Raw genomic sequence first — 24,559 nt, 5'->3', positions numbered from 1 at the left:
CAGAAATGATTCAAGCCAGAAGACAATAGAATGACATCTTTAAAGTGCTGAAAGATATCTGTCATTCCAGAATTTCACTTCCACCACAAATATCTTTCAATTATGAGGTCAAAAGAAAGAAAAACGAAAGAAAATATAGAAAAAATAAAGAAAATACAGAAATACAAAGAAAAAATATAGAAAAATAAAGAAAAAAGAAAAGAAAACTGACAGAATTCAGTGTCAGCATACTAGCACTAAAAGAAATGTTAAATGAAGTTCTTCTAGAAGAAAATGTGTGATACACATGGAAATTTGAAGCTACACATTCTGGTAAAAAATACCAGAAATGGTAAAAATATAAAGGATTTTTTAATCTCTTTAACAGATAATTATGACTTCTGGTTTAGATTCGACATGCAAAGAGCTAGGAAGTCATCACTCCCAACCTCACAAGAAAAAGGCTGAAGAAAGTAAAAACCAATGACTTTTCTTAGATCCACCAGACAACTGAGGTAGCAGAGCAAATAACCACCCCAAATCTGGAGAGATAGGTAAATACAGAGAAACACAGCTGAGATCAGCTTACCTACAACAGAGGTACCAGCGCCAATTAGGAGTAGGAAGAATTAAATAGTAAGTTTTACAAAGTGCTGGAGGCTGAGTATGGACTACTTTGAAAGTGAAAAACCCCTGAGGTGAAGGTAGTCAAAAGGTACAGACTTGCAATTATAAAATAAATAAGCTCTAGAGATGTAATGTACAGCAGGTGACCAGAGTTAATAATACTATGCCGTATATTTGAAAGTTGCTCAGAGAGTAGGTCTGGTAAGTTCTTACCACAAGAAAAAATTACAACTCTGTGGTGATGGATGTCATTTAGTCTTACTGTGGGGATTTCTCAATATATACAAATAATGAATCATTATGCTGTTCACCTGAAATTAATATGTTCTAGGCCAATTACATCAATTCTTAAAAAATGGGCAAAAGACAGACACCCAAAAGAGGTAAAGAAATTGCCAGTAAGCATGTGAAAAGATCGCAACATGATTAAATAACAGGAAAATGCAAAATAAAACTGCAATAGATACCACTACTCCCCCCACTAGAAAGCCCAAAATTAAAAAGGCTAAAAATTGGAAGTGTTGACAATGATTTGGAAAAATTACAAGTGTTGGCAATGATTTGGACAAATTATGTATTCTCATATATAGTTGGAGAATGTAAAATGATACAAATGCTTTTAAATCAAGTGTGGCAGTTTCTTTTTACATTTAACATGTACTTACCATAGAAGCAGCACATTCACTCTTAGATATTTACTAAGAGAAATTTATTAAGTGAAATGAAAACTTAGATGGGCACAAAGACTTGTTCATCAATGTTCATAGCAGAGCTTTTCATAATAATTTCAACCTTAAAACAGTCCAGATGCCCCTCACTGGATGAATGTATAATGACACCATGAAATGAAATACTGTTCCAAAATAAAAAGGAGTGAAGTGGGGGGAAAAAAACCCAAAACCGAGGGTCCATACTTACAAGGGCCCCAATACTTGTATGGATTTTAACTCTAGGTACTCTACCAAGTTCTCATGAGGAAAATTATTTTTAAAAATACCCCTGTGTTTTAGATGAGGGAGGGGAGAGCAGAGTAACCATTTTGCATTGTCCCTAAAGCATTCTCCTGGATACAGGCCTGCACTCCAAGGAAAAGTACTTGAGCCTTATCTGACCTGGAGGAAGAGCAATTGGCAACTCTAGCCTCCTCTAGTCATCTGTCTTATGTAAAGAGGAATAAAAAAGAGACTAAAAACACTTCAGAAAGTCACATCCCCAGGACTCAGGCCCACCAAAAAATGAGATCTAATCATAAAATTTTACCATGCTTTTCCTTCTCAAAACCCTACCATATCAATGAGGCTTTAGTATGTTAGCAGTGGATTATAACTGAAAAAGTTGCAAGTTGCAAGTCACGAACTTTACTTAAGGGGGAATTCTTAGGAAGACCCAAAGACAACGAGGTAGGGAAAGATTTAAAAAAAAAAAAAAAGGAAATTAGAAGAAACTGCAATCCCTGGCACCTACAGCTATAGGAAACATTAGACAGAGCCCAGCTCCTAGCCAGAATGACAAAAAAACCTCACTCTAAAAGCCTAAGTACCTACCTCAGTTCCTATTACTCAAATACTATGTCTGGCTTTCAACAAAAATTACAAAACATTCTAAACAAGTAAAAGAAAAACCCCACTATCTGAGGAGACAAAGCAAATATCAGAACCACTTTCAGGTATGACACACACATTGAAATTATCAAGTAGGGATTTAAAATAACTAAGAGCTCTGACAAAAGAAAAAGTAAATAATGTGCAAAAACAGATGAGTAATGTACACAAAGAGATGGAAACTCTAAAAAGAATAAAAAGGAAATGCTCAAAGCTGAAAACATTATAACATAAATGAAGAATGCTTTTGATGAACTCATCAGTAGACTGGACATGGCTGCAGAAAGAATCAGCGAGCTTGAAGATATGTCAATAGAAACTTCCCAAACTAAAAAGAAAGGGGGGGCAGGGAACAGAACAAAATATATAATAACTACTGGACAATTCAAAAAAGTATAACATATGTATGATGGGAATGCCACAAGGAGAATAAAGGAAAGAAGGGAGGAAGGGAGGGCGGGAGGAAGAGAGGGAAGGAGGGAAGAAAGGGACAGAAATACTTGAAGTAAAATTAATCAAGAATTTCTCAAAATTAATAACAGACACCAGACCACAGATCCAAGAGGCTCAGAAAACACCAAGGAGGATAAACACCCAAAGCATATCATATTCAAACTGCAGAAAACCAAAGACAAAGAAAAAAATCTTGAAAGAAGCGAGAAGGGGGTAAAAAAAATCTTGAAAGAAGCGAGAAGGGGATACCTATAGAGGAACAAGGATAAGAATTACATCAGATTTCTCCTCAGAAACCACACAAACAAGACTATAGAGTGGAGTACTTTAAATGTTGAAAGAAAAAAACCCAAATGTAGAATTCTGTATCCAGTGAAATTATCCTTCCAATGTGAAGGAGAAATAGACTTTCTCAAACAGACAAAAACTGGGGACTTTGCCACTAGCAGATCCTCTTTGCAGGAAATTTTAAAGAAGTTCTTAAAAGAAAAGGAAAAAGTCAGAAACTAAGACATACATTAATGAAGGACATCACAGAAAGAATAAATGAAGGTGAAATAGAATTGTTTATTTTTCTGGAGCGCATAGGTGACTCAATCATTAAATGTCTGCTTTCAGCTCAGGTCATGATCCCAGGGTCCTGGGATCGAGCCCCAAATTGGGTTCCATGGGTTCCCTGCTCAGCGGGAAGCCTGCTTCTCCTTCTCCCACTCCCCCTGCTTGTGTTCCCTGTTCCCTCTCTTGCTGTCTCTCTCTCTGTCAAATAAATAGAACCTTAAAAAAAAAAAGAATTGTTCATTTTTCTTATTCTTAATTGATCTAATAACTTTCCAAGTAATAATAGTAACAATGTACTGAATGATTATAGCATGTGGATAAAAGAAATAAATGACAACAATGTAAAGGATAAGAGGGGAAAAAACGGGACTACTGTGTAATAAGATAATTGGAGTTCCCATGAAACAGCATGTTATTTGAATGTGGACTTATATTTATTATAAATGTATACTGCAAACACGAGGGTAACCACTAAAAAAATAATTTTCTAATTAAGAGGAGAGAAAATGATTTACCATAAATGACTGACCACAAAATGATGAATTAAAATCAGAAAAAGCAGGAAAATGGGGGAAGATCAAAAAACAAAGAACAAATACAACAAATAGAAAACAGTTACAAATATGGTAGACATTAAATCCACTACATTATTATCACTTTAAATGTGAATAGTCTAATAAATACAGTCACATGTCAGTAGATTTTTTAAAAGACCAAAATACAAGTTGTCTACAAGAATCCCACCTTAGGGGCACCCGGGTGGCTCAGTCAGTTAAGCATCCAACTCTTGATTTCGGCTCAGATGATGATGATCTCAGGGTCGTGAGATCAAGCCCCCATCGGGCTCTGTGCTGGGCATGGAGCCTGCTGAAGATTCTCTCTCTCCCTCTCCTTCTTCTCCCTCCCCCCCCAAAAAAGAATCCCACTTTAAATATGAAGACAAAGATAAATTTTGTAGAAAGGGAAAGAAATAGATATAGCATGCTAACACTAATCAAAAGAAAGCTAGAGTATCTATATTAATCTCAGGCAAAGCAGACTCCAGAACAAGGAAAATTATCAGGGACAAGGAGTGGCACTACATAATGATAAGTTGTCCATTCTCCAAGAGGACATAACAATTCTTAACATGTATGTATCTAACAAAAGTGTCAAAATATGTGAGGCAAAAAGTAATAAAGCTACAAAGAAAAATGAACAAATCCACTATTTTAGTTATAGACTTCATCACCCTTCCATCAGTAGTTGACAGATTCAGTAAGCAGAAAATCAGTAAGGACACAGTTGAACTGATCAACACCAGCAACCAACTATATCTAATTGACATTTATTTATTAAATACTTCCTTCAACAACAGCAGAATAAACACTCTTCTCAAGCTTACATGGAATATTCACAAAGATAGGTCACATCTCAAGCCATAAAACACACTAAAATAAATTTGAAAGAATACAAAATATGCTATCAGACCACAGTGAAATTAAACTAGAATAATAAAAGGATAGCTGGGGATTAAACAACATGTGATTATATAACACAGAGGTCAAAGAAGTCTCAAGAGAAATTTAAAAATATTTTGAAATAAATGAAAATGGAAATACAACTTATCAGAATTTGTGAGATATAGCAAATGCAGTGCTTAGAAAGAAATTTAAAGTACTAAATACATATATTAGAAAAAGAAAGATAAAATCAACAACAAAGCTTCTACCTCAGGAAATTAAAGAAAGTAAACCTAAAATAAGCAAAGAAAAGAAATAATAAAAATTAAAGCAGAAATAAATGAAATTGGTAACAGCAAATCAACAGAGAAAAATCAATAAAACCAAAAACTGGTTCTTTGCAAAGATAAATAAAATCAATAAACTTATAACCTGGCTAGCCAAGAAAAAAAGTGAGAGGATAGCAATTACTAATATCAGAAATAAAAAGGGCCCATCACTACTGATTCTATGGACATTAAAAGGATAATAGAGGAATTTTATCATGCCCTCAAATTTGATAACTTAAAGAGACCAGGTCCTTATAAAACATAAACTACCAATATTCACAAAAGAAAAAGTAGATCATGTGAATTGGCCTATGTTTATTAAAGAAATTAAATCATTAAAAACTATACCAATTCCCTCCAATCTCTTCCACAAAACAGAATCATACAGAACACTTCCTAACTCATTCTATGAAGCCAACATTGCCCTAACATCAAAGCCAGATAAAGACATTTAAAAGAAAAGAAAAAGAACTATAGACCAAAATCACTCATGAACACAGATACAAAAATCCTCAACAAAAATATTAACAATTGAATCCAATAATATATACATATAATTATACACCATGACCAGCAAAATTTATTCCAGGTATGCAAGGTTGGTTCAACACTTGAAAACCAATTGATGTAATGCAACAAGACAGGCTAAAGAAGAAAAATTATATTAACATATCAATATACAAAGAAAAAACATTTAACAAAATCCAAATTCATTCACGATAAAAACTCTCAGGAAACTAAGATTAGAGGAGGGGAACTTCCTCAACTTGATAAAGAACATCTACAAAAAAATCTACAGGTAACTTAATGATGATAAACTGGATGCTTTCTTCTAAGATGGGGAACAAGGCAAGGATGTCCTCTCCCACCACTCCTATTCAAGATCAAATTATAGAAGTCCTACCTAATGCCTAAGACAAGAAAGGGAAATAAAAACACAGATTGGAAAGGAAAAAATAAAACTGTCTTTAATCTCTGATGACATGATTGTCTAAGAAGAAAATCCCAAAGAATAAACAACAAAAAAGAACTCCTGGAACTAATAAGCAATTATAGCAAGGTTGAAGGGTACAAAGTTAATATACAAATGTCAATTCCTTTCCTATATACCAGCAATGAACAAATGGAATTAGAAATAAAAAAACACATCATACATTAGCTTCACCCAAAATGAAATACATAGGTATAAATCTAACAAACTATGTACTGGATGTATAGGGGGAACACAACAAAACTGATGAAAGAAAGGAAAGATCTAAATAAATGAAGAAATATTCCATGTTCATGGATAGAAAGACTCAAAACTGTTAAGATCTCAATTCTTCCAAATGTGTTTTATGGAGTCAATGCAATCTCAATCCAAATTCCAGCAAGTTATTTTGTAGTTACCAATAAACTCATTCTAAAGTATATGTGAAAAGGCAAAAGATTTAGAATAAGCAACACAATGCTGAAAAACAAAGTTAGAGCACTGACACTACGGGATTTCAAGACTTAACTATTATAAAGCTACAGTAATCAATACAGCATTGTACTGGTGAAAAAACAGACAAATAGATCCATAGAGAGCCCAAACACAGACCCACACAAATTCAGTCAACCAATCCTTGAAAAAAGAGCAAATGCAATTCAGTGGAGAAAGTTCTTTTTGACAAATGGCATTGAAACAACTGGACATCCATAAGCAAAAAAATATATATATACATATATATATATATATATATATACTTTACCCTTACAAAAATTAACTCAAAATGGCACAAAACTATAAAATTTCTAAAAGGTAACTGTATTGGTGCCCAAGGGCTACCATAACAAAGTATCACAAACTGGGTGGCTTTAAAAAAAAAGAACCCTTAAAAAGCTCAACAATTAAAAAAGATTTTTTTTAATGGGCAGAAGATGTAAACTTACACCTCACCAAAGAATATATGGAGCTGGCAAATAAGCATATGAAAAGATGCTCAACATCATACGTCATTAGAGAGCTGCAAGTTACCACATGTTACTACATACCTATTAGAAAGGCTAAAATCCAAAAAACTGACCAAACCAAATACTGTTAAGGATGGAGATTCATTGCTGGGAATGCAAAATGGTACAGCCACTCTGGAAGACAATTTGCACATTTTACAAAGCTAAACATAGTACTGCCATATGACCTAGCAATTGTATTCTTAGGTATTCACACAACTGATTTTAAATTTATATCCACAAAAAACCCTATGTTCAAATGTTGATAGTTGCTTTATTCATAATCATCAAAAACTGGGGACGGGGAGGGGGGAAGCTGGAAACAACCAAAATATACTTCAATGGTTGAGTGCATAAACAAACTGTGGGACATCCACACAATGTAATATTATTTGGTGATAAAAAGAAATGAGCTATCAAGCTATAAATAGATATGGAGGAACCTTAGTGAATGTTGCTAAGAAAAAGAAGCCAGTCTGAAAAGGCCACACTCCCGATGATTTCAAACTATGTTACAAGTCCTCTATCAGATACGTATTTTGCAAACATCATCTCAAGTGTGAGGCTTGTTTTTATTTTCTTATCAGTATCTTTCACAGAAGTTTTTAACTTTAATAAAGACTAAATTATCAATCTTTTCTTTCATGGTGATCCACAGATGATTCCTTTTGGTGTAGTATCTAAAAACTCATTGCCAGCACCAAGGTCACCTGTATTTTCTCCTACGTGATCGTTGTGGGCAAATTGTATCTCCTAAAAAGATATTTTGAAGTCCTAACCCCTAGTACCTGTGAATGTAAATTTATTTGGAAAGAGGCTATTTGCAGACATAATCAAGTTAAGATGAGGTTCTAATGCAATGACTGATGTCCTTTTAAGAAAAGAGAAATTTGGACACAGACGCAGAGGAAGAAATCCATGTGACAACAGAGGCAAAAACTGGAGTGATGTGTCTAGAAGCCAAGAATAGCAAGGACTGCTGGCAACCACCAAAAGTTAGGAAGAAGCAAGGAAAAAGATCCTTCTATAGAGACTTCAGAGAGAACATGGCCTTGTGACAAAATTTCAGAATTTTGCCTCCAGAACTGTGAAAGAATACATTTCTGGGGGGTTTTTTGTTTTTGTTTTTGTTTTGTTTTGTTTTGAGCCATCCACTCTGTGGCACTGTGTTATGGCAGCCCTAAGAAATTACTACATATGCTGGTACCAGAAAGTACAGTGTTGCTGTAGCAGATACCAAAAAAAAAAAAAAAAAAAAAATGCAGATGTGGCTTCAGAATTAGGTAATGGGTAGAAGATTGAAGAGTTTTGAGGCACATGATAGAAAAAGTCTAGAATGCCTTGAAAAGATTGTTAGTAGAAATATGGACGTTAAAGATGGTACTGTGAGGGGTCAGAGAGAAAAGAAAGGAATGGTGAAAAAAGCACCTACAATCTTAAAGAATACATACACCATCTTAGAGAAGATGTATACTGTCAAGAACAGAATGTTGCTAGCAATATAAACTTTAAAAATTCTTCTGGCAAGACCTTAAAAGGAAATAATGAATATATTATTGGATACTGGAAGAAAAGCAATCATTGTCACAAAACGGCAAAAACTAGCTGAATTATGTTCTACTGTTGGATGGAAAGTAAAACTTAAAATTACAGTAGACCCTTGAACAAAGTGGAGGTTAGGGGCACTGACCCTTATGTAGTAAAAATCCATTTATAACTTTTGACTCCCCAAAAACTTTACTAAAAGCCTACTGTTGACTAGAAGCCTTGCCAAAAAACACAGAGTCAATTAATACATCATTTGTATATGTATCATATACTGTATTCTTTTTTTAATCATATACTGTATTCTTACAATAAAGTAAGCTATAGAAAAGAAAATATTATTTAAAAACCATAAGGAAGAGAAAATATATTTACAGTACTATACGTTATTTATTGAAAAAAATTCACATATGCGTGGACCCATGCAGTTCAAACCTATGTTGTTCAGGGGTCAACTGAATGAACTTGGCTATTTAGCTGAGGAGATTTCTAAGCAAAGTGTGGAAGATGTGACCATGGTTTCTCCTTGCTGCCTATAGCAAAATGCAAGAGGAAAGAAATAAACTGAGGAAGGAACTGTTAAGCAAAACAGAACCAGCACTTGATGATTTGGAATATTCTCAACCTATCTAATATATCATGCTCTGGAAATAAGACTAAGGGTATGGCTGGACAAACTTCAGTGAGAGCATAGCTCCACTCACAACTTGATTTCAGACTTCTAGCTTCCAGAACTGTGAGAAAATACATATATTAGGACACTAAGAGCACAAACCACAAAAGAAAAAATTGATAAGAGTCATAAAAATTTAAAAACCCTGCTCTTTAAAAGATAATGTTAAGAAAATATGAAGATAAGCCACAGGCTAGAAGAAACACCTATCTGAAAAAGGACTTGTATTCCAAACATATAAAAACCCTTATAACTCAACAAGAAGACAAACAACCCATGTTTTTCTAAATGAGCAAAATATCTGAACAGACATTTCACCAAAGAAAAACTATGGATGGTAAATAAACATATGAAAAAATGCTCAATACCATTTGTCAACAGAAAATGCAAAAGAAAACAATAACAAGATACCACTACAGACCCATTAGAATGGCTGAAGTGAAACACACATGCACACAAACAATACAAAATAGTTCTAGCAAAAATGTGGAGCAACTGGAACTCTCAGGCATGGCTGTCAGGATCACTTTACTCATTACCTTGCTTCATTTTCTTAAAAGTACTTTTCATTACGTTAAAGTTTACTTATGTATGTAAGTCCTTACGCATCTGCTCACATGTTTACTATCTCCCTCAATATAAGTACCATGGTGACTTGTGTCACCATGTGTCATCTCAGCACCAAGATGAATGGCACAAAGTGGGCATTCAACACATACGTATTAAAGGACGAGAAAGAAATGATACGAAGGAAGTAAATTTGAGAAGGCAAGGAACCTAGTCATAGCAGTCCACAGATGGCTACCTGCTGGTGTAAAAGAAAATAAATTTAGACCACCAGGACTGTGCACATTCAAATTACCTGGAGCGCTCTGCAAAATACTGATTCCAGGCCACGGCAAACCAATGAAATCAGAATCTAAGAATGGGATTCAAGTTTTGATCATTGAAGTTCTCCAGGTGATCCCAGTGTGAAGGCCAGATAGAAAACTACTGAGGAAATGGAACCTAGGCTGTGGAGCTGCACACACTGGGGTGGAAATCTGGGGCAAGTTACTTAACCTCCCTCAGCCCCAAAAATCTCTTCTACAAAGTAGTAATAATACACACTTCCTGAAGATTGTGATTATACACAAAGCTCTTAGTAAATGTTAATTTGCCTCTCCAGGGCAAACGTGATGAAATTTTCATTGCGGGGGCGCCTGGGTGGCTCAGTCGTTAAGCATCTGCCTTCAGCTCAGGTCATGGTCCCAGGGTCCTGGGATCGAGCCCCGCATCGGGCTCCCTGCTCTGCGGGAAGCCTGCTTCTCCCTCCCCCACTCCCCCTGCTTGTGTTCCCTCTCTCGCTGTGTCTCTCTCTGTCAAATAAATACATAAAATCTTAAAAAAATAAAAAAAATAAAAAAAATAAAGAAATTTTCATTGCGTAGTATGATAAATGTTAATTCAATCGTCAATTCATACCTTCTTTTGTTACCTGATTACTGAACTGAACATTTGCATTGGAGAAGTTCAGAAATGCTAACTTTTTTCACCGTCCTGATGATAAGATGCTGCCTGAACTATGTCTATTTTAAATCTATGAGTAACTAAACTTTGAAGGGAAATCTAGCTGATTATTTATACCAGTGATTCTCAAACCTGGATGCAGGTTAGAATCAACCTAAGCTTTTTTAAAAATAACCAATACCGATGTCCAGACCTTGTGCAAGTCAATTAAATCAGAATCCCTGGGGTAGGTCCAGAGTTATCAGTATTCTTTAAAAAGCTAATTGATCTGTGATTCTAAAACACAGCGCTGAAAAACACCTGATTTGCACAAATGACATCCAATGCTAACTGCACATCTGAGTCATTCGTGGAGCTCTCAAAAAATATTGATTCCAGAACCCTGCCATAACTTAATGATTCAGAATCCATGCACATGGAGCCTGTCATTTCGAAAGCATCATAAAACTTCCCCCTGGTGATTCTGACAGAAACCCACAGAGAAGCATTACTTATATCATGCATTTACTCTCCCTACTATATACCAGCAAAGATCATTTAGAACTTTCACTGGCCTTCCATGCCAAGCCTGCCCAGTTGCTTTTAATCAGTAACTGATACAACACATCACAGAAAGTCTAAATTTTTTCAGAACATTTTAATATGCAGACTACTGACCCACATCATTTACCATACGCTGTGCCCAGCCAACAGCTATGCAGGCCGCTGGTCTTTCTAACTAAATCCCATTAGGCTGCCGATTTGGGAATGACAAAATGGGATGCCCAGGCCTTATTTCCCTTTAAGTGGTATACAACACCAGGACTAATGAAATTAACCTCACTGGTCAAATGAGTCTGAATGAAACCTAAGTCGTTTTCTGCACCTAGAGGCAAATTGTTATATTTGCTTCCCACAGAGAGATAATAAAATCTAAGGAAAGGCAATCCCTGAATTAGGAACATTAATAGAGTACCCTGCAATTTTCAAACTCCACTAAACACAGTAGCATAGCAGGGGCCTTAGAGAATGATTTTAGGGGAGTCAATCAATCAGTACACATATCACCCTGGCTGCACTACCAGGGAGATGATAATAGCATTTAAACAACCAGGCATTATTTTAAGCTTATTAAATACATTAATTCATGTGATCCTCACAATAACCCTACCAAGCAAGTACTATTATTATTCCCGTTTCATAGAAAAAAAACAACAACAACAACACAAATGTACACAGAAGTTAAATGATTTGAACAAAGACACAGAGCTAGTAAGTGGCGGTTTTTGAACCCAGGCAATTTGGTTCAGTCTGTTACCTTAACTACTACACTACAGTGTAGATGAGTGATGGCCAAGCAGTCTTAAAACAATTTTTTTAAAGTTAGGCTGCAGCAGAAACTGGAGATCAGACTGTGTGTACTATGGGTCAGTTATTTAACGTCTCTGCACTATTTGTGCACCTGAAAAAGAAAGATAATGACAGTACCTGCCTCACTTGAGTTGGGGTGAGGATTAAACAAAACAATGCATGTGATATACTTAGAACAGTACTTAGCATTTTTTAAAAGAGCTGTGGGTGTCAGCCCATATTATTATTTGTATCACAATACAGCACAAGTGGTCAGGGAGAAATGACAACCTATTAATCTGAAAATCTCTTCTGGTGATCTTAGAACTGTAGATTCTGTAAATCCCCAGTACATCAGATCCAATATGAAATGCAAAATAGAAGATTTTCACAAGAACTTTACAACTGCCACTGTGACCAAAGCCCTAGCCCATCCAGTTCAAGACTGATTCAGTCTGACAATGAGAGCCCCATTTGCCACAGTTTGGCCTTTTTAGCCAACATCCCCAATTATCAAGCTGTATAAATATAACCACACCAGAAGCCAGACTTCCAAGGAGCCGGAAACAGTGCATTCAGGGTTCACTGGAGAACAAGACCCTGTCAGGTGGTAAAGGTCAGCTCCCCTTAGTTACATTTGCATAAACAAAAGAAAAACAAAATGAGAACTCAGACAAAAATAGGTAACATTCATCATGTGCTTGCCACTTATTAAATGGTTTCCATATATTGCCTCATTTAATCCTCAAAACCCACTTCCAGGGTCTAACATTCCCAGAGAAAACCACACAACCCCCACTGGTTGATCTCACTTTAAATTCATGACTACACATCTCAAACAGGTATTCAACACTGCTTGACAGTCCCATCCCATTTCCCTAGTAAGTTCACTTTTCCAGTCTCCAGAAGGACGATGGCACATGCGTCTCCTCCAAGTCCTAACACCTCTTCTCCTCTCCCCTGTGCCCTTTCGGCCAATGACCGCATCACAGACACATGGTGCCACTACCCCGTCTGCATCCGCACCGATTGTCGTAACGGAATATGTGTTCCTGTCAATTCAAAGCCAACTACCCATGTGCCCTGGGGTCTCCTCCCTTCTCAGATATTCAAGGACTTCCCCCTGCAATGTTCCCGTCTCTCATCTGCAATTCCCCCTATGCGTTCAATCCCACTGGCATATAAACATATTCTAGTTTCTTCTATCTTGCAAAAAAAAAATCCACTTGACCTTAAGGCCCCTCTACTCCACTGAAGTCTTTCTTATTAAAATGATTAAAATCCTAACTCTGCAATTATCTTACACAGTAGCATTCACCACAGTTAACCACCACCTCCTCCTTTTTTTGACTTCCCCTCCTCTTCTTTGTGTACACTTTCAACCTAAGTGTTCAACCAATCCCTTCGTTTAAATACCATCTATATAGTAGTGATTCCAAAGCCCTGACATCACCCAGGACTTCAGACTCAAATTTCCAATGGCCAATCTAACAACTCACCTTAAAAATCTACTAGATTTATGTTATGTATATTTTACCATAATAAAAATAAATAAATCTGCAGGGTGACAGATGGAGAGGGACAGAGAGATAAATCACTATGTGAAAAAAACCAAGGGTGGCTAGATGTTAATGGTAGGACCCAGGTGGTGGGTATACAGAGTTCACTGGAAAATTCTTTCCAACTATGTTGTTCGTATGTTGCACGTTGGAGAAAAACCTAGTGGGCATCTCAAACCTAACATATTCAAAACCTAATTCTTGGTTCTACCCCTTCCAAAAATGAAAACTACCCCCCACCTACAGTTTTCCTCATCTCATTAAAGAGAGGCAAAAGTAGGCAAGGCAAAAAAAACAGGACTCAGCCTTGACTGGCTATCTCCCACCTGTAATATAACTCCTTCGTGGCAGGAACCCTGCCTATCTTGTTCATGTATATTCTCAACTTCCAGAACAGTGCTTGGCACACAGGAGGTGTTCAAAACATGCTGTTGAATTAACTGATGAATTAATGCTGTTTCTTGCTAGGCCCCTCAACCCTCACTGGTCCTTGAGTGGGAATGGAGTTCTTGGCCTCTAAACCTCCCCAGCCCGGGCCAGCGAAGACCATGTCTTAGTACCTTAGTACCTTAGATTATGGCTTCTTACCAATCATATCAGCTCCATGCTCCTCAACGAGAGTTCAAGGCCTTTCTTTACCACAGAGCCAAAGTGTTTCCTGCCCCAAACCTGTCACACACAGGAACCACAACACATATCACAGTACAGCTGGGCATCACACTGCCCAGGCTGAGGGTCCTCACCGCCCCGCCAGGCTGCAGTGGACTCGGGCCTCACTCTGCCCAGGGCCTGCCCGAAAACCAGCGCAGGCAGGCCTCCTGGTGTCTAGGGCCACAGCCCACTCTTTCGGCCCCTGGGTATCAATGGCATCTCCCTCTGGGACCACAGGGTGGGCCCAAGTCCGCCCTCTCACGCTGCTGCGCAGCGGCCTCCCCCATCGTCCCCCGTCCCACCTGGCCCCCCACCACCTTTCCTCACCTGGCCCTGCCCCGCCCCGCCCCACCCGGCCCCGCCCCGCCACGCCCCGCTGGCCCCAACCGCCCCCGGCCCGCCCCCAGCCCGCCTTGCCAGTTGGGTTCTCGCGGGAGCCCGCCGGCCCTGCGGGGTCGGAGCCGTCCAATCCCAGCGGCGCCCACGAGCCTGCGCATTGGAGCCTCGTCGCTGCCGGGCTGGCCTGAGTCCGCAGTGCCTCCCTTGCTGGCATTCCGAGGCACTGCAGCGCTCACTGGGGACACGGCGGGGACTTGTCTGTGGTCGCTGGTCCACCACCCTGTTGTACATACCACTTTCCTAAGCTAGGCTCCTGATGCCAGCAGCATTCTGAGCCATGCCCACATCTGGAACTTACTGACGACTATGTTCCCTAGGGGTGGTCACTTGGTTCATACTTACCCCTGACCGCACCCCCCCACCCGCGACCACCAAAACCGAGTTGCAGAGGGGCCGGGGTCGGGGTGGGTTTGCAGTGTCAGAGCAAGACAGATGGAGTGTTTGGGCGCTTTGGACAGGACAGACTATTGCAAAAGTCATTAACCTGTGCTAGACTGTGAGGTCAGTTGGCTACAGGTCAGCTGGGAGTTTCAGTGTTGTCAGTGTGTAGAGAATTCAGGATGTAAACATTGCCTCAATACATGAAGCCAGAATCTTTTTATCTTGGTGCGTACATCTCTCTCCATTTGGTCCTGACCAGATCCAGTTTCCTGGAAGTCATGACAAGACCTGCCTCTCTTAGCCCACAGCCTTAAACGGTGGTCTAAGGAGACAGCCATATCCTTGAGCTGGGAGGGGAGAGGGGGGTGCTGAGCAAAAAACGGCCACCCTCTGTCCAGGCATGGAGGGGTCAGCTCTCTGCTCTGTGAGTCACTGACAATAGGTAGATGCCTTCTTTCCATCAGAGGCCTGGTTTTTCCTCAGCAGCCAAGGCGCCCTCCAGGTGAGCTAAACCAGTGCCAGGGTGATTCTTCTTCAAGATGGACCCCATGTCTGATGTGTCTTTTGTTTTTCAGTCTGTAATATCAGAACTCTACACATGGTCACCATTTCACAAATAGGAGCAGCATGAATGAATTGAAATGTTATGAATATTGTAATGTCCCTACACACATGGCTGTCCGGGGACACACAGAAGAAAGAAGTCCCATCCACAACATCAGGAAATCCCTGAATGGAGACTAAATGAACACTTGGTCAAAGTGACCCTGAGGTCTCTATCCCCCAGCTTTCTTCTAAACCACACAGTACCCTCAGAGGCCACTGACCCAGAAGTCTTTTTTTGGCTTCTGTGAAAAATTCAAAGAACTGTAGAGTGTGTTATCAAACTTTCTACCACTCTTTGGAGGCCTTTTCAAACCCTGTGTCTGATCAGTTATCAGTAGTGCAAGGAGTCTCACAGGCCTGGACTTCAGTCTCTGCTCTGCTACAGAATAGCTGGTGACCTCGAGCAAGTTACTTCCCAACTTCTGCCTCGGTTTCTTTTTTTAACAAAAGAGGCCATAGGGTTGTAAGTGCTTAATGAGACAAAATACAAAAGCTTCCAGCACTGTGTCTGGCACTAAATGCTGCTTCCCTTTCCCAGGAGAATGGTTTCACACATTTTGCTAGGACTGTGGCTCTTCAAGAGTTGCTGCACTCACTGTTTCCACCCCTTATTGTCTGTTTCTCTCTAAGCAAAGGACTCATGGCAGCTGTGGCCTCTGCCCTGTTGTAGGTAAGGCTGGATACCCTTCACAAATTAGACCAGACATATGCACACATCAGTCATTCAAAATGCAGGTCTAGAAGACCAGGTTGCTAATATTCCCTTTCCTCTGGGCCCCAGGACTCAACCTCACAGGACTCTCCACCACACAACCCCAGGCCCTTGCTCCTTATTACAGGCCTGGTCCTCCAGCCCAGACCTCAATCTGCCTCTCCTAGTCCATCCCTCCAGGTCCCCTTTCTAGCCTAGCTGAGGAGTCTCCTGGTTATCCCCCCCCACCCCCCGTTGCCCCACAGACACCACCTTCTAATGTCCTCCTTTGCCTTAGGCTCACTGCAGATATCTGGGAAAGCTCATATTGGGGGGAGCAGCAGTGACCAGCCCAGAGACATAACACTGATTCTGCAATTCTCAGTCTGCCTCCCTGCCCCTGGTCTGGGCATCCCGGCTCCCTCTTGGATGGACCTGAGAGCCAGGCAAATACCTGCTCTCTGCTGAGGTGGGGCCCATCTGCTTCTTTCAAGTGCAAGAATTTACTGCCAAAATGGCCCCTCATCCCAAGCCATAGGTCTCCGGACACCATCAGAGAGGACCCATGAGGGGCTTCCAGACCCCAGTGAACAGCTCCCACTCACAACCTCACAACCCGAAGTCATTTTTTCAGTCCACAAGGTCAGTGCTCAAGTTTAGAATTTTCTAAACCTGGCTTGAACCACGGAAGAACACATAACAAAGAATAAGAAACACTGGCATAAAAAAAGAATCATCTCAGCAACACTACCCTTCCCTAGGATCCATCATGGTACAGGCCTCTGCTTTGCAGCCTGGTTTATTTTTAGATGATGTTCTTCACACCCAACACCACCAAGTGTGAGTCGATGGGGATCGTGAGCTTGGAAGAAGCCATGGGGCCTTCCTGTGTGTTTCTTTCCTTCCCTCTGCTTAGCTTTGAGACACTTCACATAAAAGGCTCTACAAAAATAAATTGTGGAAAGTACAATGCCAATAAAAATCCCCGTGGAAGCCGAAAACTCTTTTATTTAAAGAGCAGAAGGACATGCACTTACCTCATTGTGAATTCCCAGCCGCCTAGTCCCCAAGCCCGGCACATGGTAGATGCCCAATAATACTAATTGATTGACCTATTAGTTGGCTGCTCATCTGTTTGCAGAGCGTCAAGCAGCCCACCACTCTGCATGCATACCCCGCAAGGAGAGAGAATCCTTAGGCTTTGACAGGAGAGCTGCTAAGTTGGCGGGCTCACCTGCCACAAACTCTTACACATAAATGCCCTGCCTTCCACTTCCAACTCTACTTATTCACAGGAAAATAATGATGTGGCAGAAAGTGAACTGCAAACACTGCCAAATTCTAACAGAGGAGCTGGATACGTGCCTTTCAAACCTCATGTATTACCCCTTGGTCTGTGCTAAGCCCTGGGCTTTCCAGCAGGACTACAGATGCCATTATCTTATTGCATCTTATAAACTAGATAGAATGGGTGAACATAGAAGGCAACTGCTTTGTTTCTCTCCAGTGCCATTCAAGCTCAATGTCCAGATGCATTTTTTTCCTGGGCCCTTGCATATAAAATCTTGCGCAGGTCCCTAACTTTGAGCACCCAGAACAGTCCCAGTTCAGTGTAAGATTCCCTCTACCTTCCTATCTGTTAGGCTCTCTCTGCCCTTGAGGTCAGGACTGCTTTGGGCTGCAAAGAGGCATGGGAAAATGGGCGCATCCATTTCTCCTTCCTCACTAGGCTGCACACCCACCTCCTCCTCTCCAGACTCAGCATCTGAGACCTCTGCAACTGGAATCTAGCACCAGGCCTCCGGGCCCCGCAGGTATTTTTGAGCCGACTATTTATCCTAAGAGAGAATCTTGCGGTTTCCCTGAGAATGCCCCTGCAGGGTGTCTCCTCCACTGCCTGGGTGATGTTTCTCTGGCCAGCTGTGGATAATGACTTCCCTTGCTCCTGCCCGCTCCAGAGTACCAATGAGTTTATGTAGTCTGTGCTGTGAGCAAAGGTGCCAGACAAATGGGTAAGTGGAGGCCAAAATGCAGACTTGGTTTTGTGCCCCAATGAGGGACTTCTCAAAGGGAGAAAAGGCCACTTTTGTATCATTTATCAGCCACAGAAGGGTGCTTTTTTATGCTGCTCACTAATACATCCCCTGTGAGATCCGAAGGGGTACATGCACCCCGATGTTTATAGCAGCAATGTCCACAATAGCCAAACTGTGGAAAGAGCCAAGATGTCCATCGACAGATGAATGGATAAAGAAGATGTGGTGTATATATATATATACAATGGAATATTATGCAGCCATCAAAAGGAATGAAATCTTGCCATTTGCAATGTTGTGGATGGAACTGGAGGGTGTTATGCTGAGCGAAATAAGTCAGTCAGAGAAAGACATGTATCATATGACCTCACTGATACGAGGAATTCTTAATCTCAGGAAACAAACTGAGGGTTGCTGGAGTGGTGGGGGGTGGGAGGGATGGGGTGGCTGGGTGATAGACATTGGGGAGGGTACGTGCTATGGTGAGTGCTGTGAATTGTGCAAGACTGCTGAATCACAGATCTGTACCTCTGAAACAAATAATACATTATACGTTTAAAAAAAAAAGAAGAAGAAGAAGATAGCAGGAGGGGAAGAATGAAGGGGGGGAAATCAGAGGGGGACACGATCCATGAGAGACGATGGACTCTGAAAAACAAACTGAGGGTTCTAGAGGGGAGGGGGGTGGGAGGATGGTTTAGCCTGGTGATGGGTATTAAAGAGGGCACGTTCTGCATGGAGCACTGGGTGTTATATGCAAGCAATCATGGAACACTACATCAAAAACTAATGATGTAATGTATGGTGATTAACATAACATAATAAAATAAATAAATAAATAAAAATTTAACAGTTAAGAACAACAACAACAAAAAATACACCCCCTGTGAGTTGAGGCTCTGACCCTCTGGTTAGGCCCATGTCAGACCTACTTATTTTACCAGGGCTCTAGGCTGTGCCCCACCTGTAGGGCCATGTGGCTGTAAGAAAGGCGTCCTTACCCTACAAAGGGTATGACAATTTATTCCCGGGCAGTCCTTTTTCTCTTTGCTCTCCCACCAGGCTTGTTGCTTCTGCCATCACCTCTCATCTTTAGATTCTGCTGGCATGGATGAGACACCAGCCCCTTTGTATGGTACGTGCTGGAGAGCCGGCTTGTGCAAGCACACCCTGAACGTCCCTGGTAATCATTATCTTGAGAATGTAGAGATCCCATCCTCCTTCTATAGTCCCATCAGGCAGAATACGTAGAACGTGTTGTTCAGCACTCAAGGTCAGGGGCTCTGGGGATAGCAAACCCAGAGCATCTCCCTTGTAATGAAGAATGTCCAGATGGCAGGCCTTCCTCTCCTTGGAATGCTGGCCGCGCGAGGAGGAAGAGGCTACAGATAGTTGCTAGGCTGGTTGCTACAGTTTAAAGGCTTGCTACGTGTAGATGCCAGGAGCAGTTGCTTTGTCCAGTCAGTCACTCTGGACTCCCCGTACATAAGTTGCACGAGTCACCCCATGTCTTGACCTCTGTGTCCAACTCCTTTCTTTGGCCTCATCAGACCATCACCCACACTTGGCTTAGAGTCTGCTGGAGTGCGGCTACACACTCTTGTGTCCCTGCACCACCACCACCAATTGCAGGAAACCCATATCGAGCCTTCTAAATTATTCTTTTCTGCCAGGTGAAGCACCGCTCTCCCTCATGGGTATGGAAGAGGAAATGTCATAGCATTCCAACATCTGTTTTCAGAGGAATTGTCCATTCCTGGCCTCCTTACCCTTTAAACCCTTACAGGCTCTGGGTGGATGATCACCAGTGCTGCTGGCTTGCCAGATGAAGTGACTCTTGAGTCGTTAATTGAATGAAGAAGGGAGCGTGTACTACATGAGCATGTCCCTCCTTCTGTTGCTCCCTTAAACGTTAGAGTGGTTATCTTTGGGGTCTGTTCTAGAGAATCTCTTGCAGATAAAACCATGTCATAGCATTGCCTTGAGCCCTCAGTACCTCTTGCAATGAAATTCATGTTGATCCCATCTTAGTGAAACTATCCCTCTGGGGTACCTCATATCCAGAGATATCTCAAACTCAGAATGTATAAAACCAAACTGATTGCTAAATATGATATTCCTTTATCATCCTCCATCTCAGTTGATGGGCCCACCATTCCTTCTGCTCTGGAACCAGCAGTGGTTTCCAAAGTGATCTGATTACTGCTTGTCTCTCCCACACCAATCCTTCCTCCATCCCACAAACCAGACTAATTTTTCTGATTAGAGTTCTGATTATAACAAACACTGCTGAAAAGCCAACCTTAGTTCATAATCTGTCCACACCCCGCCTCCTGGCTCCGCTCCTACCTCTCAGCCGGCTCTTCACTCTCTGTATGCTGCATCCCTATGCCCTTCAAGGCTTATACCTCTCCTCCTAGAAGAACATCTTGCTACCCCATCCCAGACCCTCCCCTTGGGCAGGATTGATACTCCCTTCTGGGAAAAATTCCCTTTCTCTATACCCTCATTCTAGCGTTATTCCCATTGACTATAGTAATGTGTTTGTATTCTATCTCCTTCACAAGACCCAAGCTCCCAGGGAGTCATCAGCATCCACGGTCATGTCTATCCCCTCAGCCTCGTCCAGAGCCTGCTATATACTAGGTACTCTGAATGTCTGTCAACTGAAGATGGGGCAGAAACACGTAGAGCTGTTCCAATATTCTTCCTGTTTCTTTTCCTCTAGGATTGCTTGACTCTGAAGCTGAGTCCCTTATTCTGCAGCAGAGATTTGTGTAGCTGAAGGATGGGACTGTAATTTATGAAAAAATATATATATAGTGCAAGTGCCACAATGATAGCAGTACGTAGATGTGCTGGGAGGGAGTCGCGTGCACTACAGACACAGCTGGACGCAGAGAGCCCTCCCTCTTGGTCAGTGGGTCTGTAACTTTCTGTGGAACACCCTGCCCGTATGCAGAGCAGCCATGACATGGTTAAAGCAGAGTGGGGAAGACCATTTTTTTTTAATTGAACTTTTTTCATTTTGAGACAATTATAGATTCACATGAAGTTATAAGATAGAATACAGATGATGCCTTGTACCCTTTACTCAGGTTGCCCTAAGGGTAACATGTTACAAAACTAGTATATCACACCAGGATATTGATATTCATCCATCTCTCTTGTTCAGATTTCTTTCATTTTACTTGTACTTTGTGTGTGTGTGTTAAATTCTATACAATTTTATCATATGAGTAGGTTCATGTATCCAACACCACAGTCAAGACATAAAGCAGTTCCATTACCATCGGGGTCCCTCCTGGTGCCCTTTTATGCTCACACTCACATACCTGCCCCCTCTTCCCCTCCTCCCTCCTTAACCTAAGGTAACCGTGAATCTATTCTCCATTTCTAGAACTTTGTCACTTCAAGAATGTTATATAAATGGAATCATACTGCACACCCTTTTGTGACTGGCTTCTTCTTGGCATAATTCTCCAGAGATCCATCCAAACATACATAATTCACTCTTTTTGGTATTCATGTATCATGGTTTGTGAAACCATTCATGTGGCTGAAGGGCATCTGGATTGTTTTCAGTTTGGAGCTATTACAAATAAAGCTGTTATGAACATTCATGTACAGATTTTTGTGTGAATATGTTTCCATTTCTCTGAGATAAATGCTTAATATGCAACTGCCAAGTGTTATGGTAACTGCATATTTACTTTTTTATAAGAAACTGCCACACTGTTTTCCAAAGTGACTACAGCATTTTACATTTCCCACTGGCAATGTGTGAGTGACCCAGTTTATCCACATCTTCGCCAGCATTTGGTATTGTCACTCTTTTTTATTTACCATTCTGATATTTGTATGGAGGTATCTTATTGTGGTTTGATTTTTCCATTTCCCTGTTAGCTAAGGAGGTTGAACACCTTTCCATGCTTACTTGTCATCTGGATATAATCCTCAAGGAAATACCTGTTCGTGTCTTTTCCCTATTTCCTAATTGGATTTTTGGCTTTTTACTGTTGAGTTTTGAGAGTTCTTTAAAAAAAAAAAAAAAGATTTATTTATTTATTTGACAGAGAGAGAGAGCACAAGCAAGGGAAGAAGCAGAGGGAGAAGGAGAAGCAGGCTCCCCACTGAGCAGGGAGCCCGATGCGGGGCTCGATCCCAGGATCCATGACCTGAGCTGAAGGCAGACACTTAACCGACTGAGCCACCCAGGCGCCCCTGAGAGTTCTTTATATATTCTACATACTAGTCTTTGTTGGATATGTGGTTTGCAAATACTTCCTCCCACTTTGCAGTTTGTCTTTTTATCCTCGTAATAGATTTTTTCACAGAGCAGAAGACCAATTTATCCATTTTCCTTTGATGTGTCATGCTTTTGATGTAAAGTCTAAGAATGCTTTGCATAGTCCTGGATCCCAATGCTTTCCTGGGTTGTTGGGTTTTTTGGTTTTTTTTTTCCCCTAAAAGTCCCATAGTTTTACATTTACAGTTAAATCTGTGATCCGTTTTGAGTTCATTTTTGTATGAGGTGTGAAGGTTAGGGTCAGTTCTCTCTCTGTCTCTCTCTCTCTCCCTCTCTCGGTCTATGGATGGCCAATTGTTTCAGCACCATTTATTGAAAGGCTATCATTTCTCCATTAAATTTCTTCTGCACCTTTGTCAAAAATCAGTTGGAAATATTGGTGTGGGTTTATTTCTGGGTTCTTTATTCTATTCCATTGATCTGTATGTCTACCGCTCTGCCATACCACACCGTCTCAATTATGGCAGCTATATAGTAAGACTTAATGTTGGATACAGCAATTCCTTCCACTTTATTCTACTTTTTCAAGATTATTTTAGTTACTCTAGGGCCTGTGCCTTTTCAGAACATATTTTTTATTTATATAATATAAATCACATTTAAAATATAAAATAAAATGTATAAAGCTTAGAACAAGCATATCTGTATCTACAAAATACCTGGGCGGACATTTGATAGGAATCACATTACACCTCTAAATTAAACTTTGTGGAGGAGCATTCACATCTTCACTATGTTGAGTTGGGAAGCCCACGTTAGCTCTACAATTGAGTGGTGAATGTGTGTATGTTTGAGCAACCTTATACAAATGGTTTGCTGGCACATAATAAAAGCTTAATCAATATTTACTGAAGAGTTTGCATCAGTGGTTCCCAAATCTGGCCATACATACAATCCTCTGCTGAGCTTGAAAGAGGGACAGATTTCTGGGTTTTACCCCAGCCTTGCTGATTCAGAGTCTCCAGGGCTGAAGCCAGTGATGCTGTATTTTTAACACCCTCTATAGTTAATTCTAAGGTACAGCCAGGTTTGAGGATGTATAATGCACAAGCCAGACTTGGAAGCAGTTTGCAGGCAATGGGCTGAGTCCCTTAGGACTGCACTGTCCTTTCTGACTTTTGCCCTGAAACAAAGCAAGTAGCAGCTTCAGTCAAGCCCGCCTAAGGCAAATGAACATGTTCTTCATGAGATATGGCTCCAAAGGAGTCTGGCCGGGGGGTGGGGAGTTCCTTTCCTATAAGCAGGAGGACTAGATTCATTTTGAACCTGTAGGCATCCATTTCTTTTCCAAAGAGGATATAAGAAACCAGGTTTCAGCAGAGTGTGAGCAGTTCCAAAATTATAAATACTGTTATTTATTCACTTCGTTGCATACTTAATTCCCTAAACTTGAGGCCTATGAAACTGTGTAATAGTGCACCTAGGGAGCTGGCTCCAGTCCTGAGCACATTTGAAACAAGACTGTTCAGATGCCTGGATATTTCTTTTTCATTAAGAGCAAAACAAGCCAAATGACCTATAAGACTTCTCTCATAAAGAGGACAAGAAATTAAAAATAAAAACACACAGAGAAGAGTTCATAAATTAAGTTTTAGAGCACAGGTTTTTTAAACCTCTGTCTTTGTCTCTTCTGTTGTCTCTCTTTTTTTTTTTTCTATTTTGGTCTCTTTATTTTTAACTTAAAATTCATGATACAATTAATAAATATAGAAGACTAAAGGGATTTTTAACAAAATATACTCTCTTAATCTATTACCCAAATGCTGGGTGATTTCTCTTCCATCACTATACTTGTCTGTGTGTACTCGTAGATGCTCTTCTGTGGATGTCACCAGTGTGCCATTCCAAATGCATTTTGGAGTTATTATATCAAACAAATTTTTAAAAAGATTTATTTATTTGAGAGAG

General features: G+C 40.5%; 1 protein-coding gene across 1 annotated transcript in view; it reads right to left on the bottom strand.

The window, feature by feature from the left end:
- The window catches only part of PTPN20 (protein tyrosine phosphatase non-receptor type 20), a 114,686-nt gene extending 100,431 nt beyond the window's left edge, over positions 1-14,255 (bottom strand). The window contains exon 1 of the mRNA XM_078076854.1: positions 14,167-14,255. Coding sequence (XP_077932980.1) covers positions 14,167-14,173 — 7 coding nt within the window. The 5' untranslated portion in view covers positions 14,174-14,255. The remainder of the gene's footprint in view (positions 1-14,166) is intronic.
- Positions 14,256-24,559: the final 10,304 nt, after the last annotated feature.

The sequence above is a fragment of the Halichoerus grypus genome, chromosome 7 (assembly GCF_964656455.1).
Source record: "Halichoerus grypus chromosome 7, mHalGry1.hap1.1, whole genome shotgun sequence".
Taxonomy (NCBI): Eukaryota; Metazoa; Chordata; class Mammalia; order Carnivora; family Phocidae; genus Halichoerus; species Halichoerus grypus.
Note: the sequence above shows the minus strand (reverse complement) of the source record. Positions and strands in the feature narration are given on the sequence as shown.